The following is a 3,538-nucleotide window of genomic DNA, read 5'->3' as shown; positions in this document are numbered from 1 at the left end:
CCGAATCAGTTTTCTCGCGGCGTAGAAAGGGGGAGCCCATCTGTTATCTCTCTTCTAATAGTCTCTTACAAACGTCCTTGCAGGACCGCAACCTTGTGCTTTAGCATTGGGATGGGGGACGGTTGGTTGCAGTCTTCCTTGTCTAGTAGAGGCGCCATCGCCAATTATTACAGCTCTCCGCTTACCCATCATTGCCAAAAAGCGGCAAAGACCCCCACGTAATGTTCACTTTTGAAAGACCACCCGTCAAATACGATACCAAATCTTTCAGGGAGAAATTCGCTGAACGTGCGCAGCACTTCCTGGCAAACAGCTGCCATGTAGTGGACCAAGGTATCATCACATATGGGCTTGAGGGTCGTGTAGCGTCGCGTTAGGCTGTTCTCGCAGAATGAGAGCGGCAAGTTAGCATCAACAATCCACTCTAGCCATCCAAATATATTGGCGCTCTTTTTGTCTACGAACGACAAGAGTGTGCCATTGTTGCCGCCTTGAAAACTGTCTAGAGTAGTTTCATAATCAGGATGTTGACTATAAATGTGGTTGATTAGGTTCGTGTAGCCACGTTTGGCGTCCTGTTTCCGCTGTACGCCGCAGCGACATCGATAGAAACCCATACAGTCGTCATTCTCGTCACGGATTGGCTTGAAAAATACATCGCAGATCTGCTTTCTGGTGTAGCGAGAAACTGGTGATCGCGTTGGGGAGAGAAGATTATCCATGCCAGCACGGAATTTACAAATGAGCCTGGCCTCAGCTCAGAGCAGCAGCATGAACGGTTGGTTGTCGAGTAGCTCCAGCGGCCGCTTTCTTATTGGTTACTAAGTAATACAATAGGGTTATGATAAGTAAATTTTTGATTTCAAAATGACAAAATATGTTACTCTGGACTAAATCTACCGGAGTCGTGCGGCTCGAAATACATAATGGTATGGCATAATATGGCAATTATTGCTTATTACAATATATTTTTAGGAAACCCTGATCGCAACCACATAACCCGCGTCCTCGGCCACAAGCTTCAAATCCTGACCGATCTGAGGGTAGTAGACGCTCCAGTCCGCCGCAGTCAGCTCGAACGTCTGTGAAACACCCGCATGCAGACTGATCTTTGAGAATTCCTTCAACTGTTTGACCTCGGGAGCCGAAATGAGTCGGTACAGCTGCGTCTGAAACAGCATCACGGTCTCCTTTCCAGCCGCAGTATCGGAATTGGTCACTGTCACAGACACGTTGATAGAATCGGAGCTTGAGGTGGCGTTGGTGGTGCTGATGGCCATGTCGGAGTAGGTGAAGTTCGTGTAGCTGAGACCATGTCCGAAGATCCACTGCGGCTCGCAGTAGTCACCCGAAGCGCACTGGGTGCTCACACAGATCTGCAACAGCACGATCGACTCCAGAGCGAGTTCCAAAGTAGTGACAACAACTTCTTCGATACCTACAGACCAAGTTTCAAGCTGAGCTTGCCAATACGTCGCACAGACTCTTTTAATCGGGCGATGATAGCCGGGTCTTCCGCGATCAGCTTGTTCGTTCCGTTGGTGAACGATAAGTCGGACGCTACCATACTCATATCGATTGATTCGCGCTCCAGAGACAACTTGGTGGCCTCGTCGGTGGAGAGAGTAGTGCGGTGGAATTCTGCGAGGTGGTTGATCTCGTGGTAGTCCGTCACCATCATGCCGTCGAAGCCGACGTCGACTCGTAGCAGCTTCGTCATGAGCTTTGTGTTCTCGACCACAGGCACCCCATTGACAGAGATGTAGCTCTCCATCCCAGAGAGCAAATCCGCGTCGATGCCAGCCCTGAACGGCGGGCATTGAAGGTTGTAGAGGCAACGGAGACAGCTAAATCTGGACCGGTTGCAGACGAAGGCGTAGTTTCCTTATGTCAAAGTGTTACTATATTTATATTTAGTAGGAGAAAGCAGTGCTCTCGATAACTTAGGTCATTCTTACTTGAAGCTAATAGCCTCCAAGAATTCTCTTGTCAGACCCCTGCACGCCCCATGTCGAGCACCTATTTTTACCTTCGTCCCGGGACGTTCAACCTCGTTGGTTTCTCTTATGGTGAGGCAGAAGGCGGCGAGACGCGGGGAGGGAGGATCAAGGCTAAGCTTGTCACTAGTGGGCGCTGGGCGTCCGAAGCTCCTCAATGAATCGAGCCGCAGCTCAGCGACATCGTACCCCGCTCCGTATCCACGGAAGAGGCCGTCGACGGCGTTGGAACCTTTGTGGGTAGCGCGATTCGTACGTCTCGCGTGCCACGAGGAGGGTCGCGCGTCTGGGACTATGAACTGGCGGTAGGCTACAGGTGGGATCCAGACCAGGGGCATGGGTCGCTTGACGTGAACCTCAACGGTCTCGAAACGACTATTCAGTACCAGCCAGACATCATTCACGATGTGGCTGTGGAGATTTACGCGCTGCGGCCGTGTGCCGGACACGGGGTTAGACATGTCATGGCCCAAGAATTGAATCAGATTCATAATAAGGTCTATAACATGTTTAGCAGGGTCGACCAGCCCGCGATACACGACTCGCAGCAGTTACTATCCACGATCGAGGGCACGAGCCTCGACGAATCCAAGATGGTACCACTTCTCGACATTACAAGGATTTCAGGTTTTCCAAGTGACCATTCGCCATGTTTTGGATTATTCAAAGACCCCACAAGAAATGAGATTTGGTGACACGATATTCGAACTCGCAATGAAGATGAGGAGGTTGGTCGCATAACCACAATCCAAGAGACCGAGGTGGTTGAAAGGGACGGGCTAAGTGATTTAGAGGATGATATTGCTGATTTTATGAAGTAGGTGGCGTTTTAAACGCATCGGATCAGTCGAGCATCAAGCGCAGACGGCTAGAAACAAGCGGTGGTGGAGCTTCGGGATAAGCCGTGCGGCAGTTTGGTGCCAGTGTCAGGACGGTTGGCTACGGTAGGAACTAATAGGCTAGTGAACACAGCGATAGGAGTCTAGTTAAAGGAAATTCACTTCTAAACTTGCAAGCAATAGCACACCAGCATTCCCAGCAAAGCGAAAACTACCACACGGAATAAAACAATTATTTTTTCCTGACATCCAAGCGCAATTTTTGTATTTTACTTTCCGAGCCCTGCACTGATGCTATCGTTACTTCCAACGTACACTGCAGGAATGTACACTAGCACAGAGGATAATATGCTTAGATATTATCTTCTAAGACTGGGTGTGTCAGTCGACAAATTATTCGCTCGCATAATGATTTCTAAGTACTCACTGACAAAATGCAGCTACATTTTTTTCTAGAAAAGCAGTGCTTCCCGCTTATAATTAACGAACAGTATATGTACCACGCGCAGTGCTTGCTGTGATATTGCGCTCGTCATTGTTACCGATAGTTAGGGATCGCCGTTTCTAGAACTAAAACTATCGATGTCTGGTGAACGAATACTTTCAAGAAAATTGAGTTTTTCGAAAGTTTTCAAATACCTCAGTGTTTGATTCAAAGACGTGAGCATAGAAACCCTTTTCTGTATGAAGCAGTCAACAACA

At 48.7% G+C, this 3,538-nt stretch overlaps 1 protein-coding gene across 1 annotated transcript; it reads right to left on the bottom strand.

The window, feature by feature from the left end:
- Window positions 1-971: 971 nt before the first annotated feature.
- On the bottom strand, window positions 972-2,458 carry PITG_16404 (glycoside hydrolase, putative; the record flags this gene model as incomplete). Its single annotated transcript, XM_002897405.1, has 3 exons — window positions 972-1,376; window positions 1,481-1,853; window positions 2,187-2,458. The coding sequence occupies 3 exons, from the start codon at window positions 2,456-2,458 to the stop codon at window positions 972-974; spliced, it is 1,050 nt and encodes a 349-aa protein (XP_002897451.1).
- Window positions 2,459-3,538: the final 1,080 nt, after the last annotated feature.

Source organism: Phytophthora infestans, genomic scaffold (genome assembly GCF_000142945.1).
Source record: "Phytophthora infestans T30-4 supercont1.44 genomic scaffold, whole genome shotgun sequence".
NCBI lineage: Eukaryota > Oomycota > Peronosporomycetes > Peronosporales > Peronosporaceae > Phytophthora > Phytophthora infestans.
Note: the sequence above shows the minus strand (reverse complement) of the source record. Positions and strands in the feature narration are given on the sequence as shown.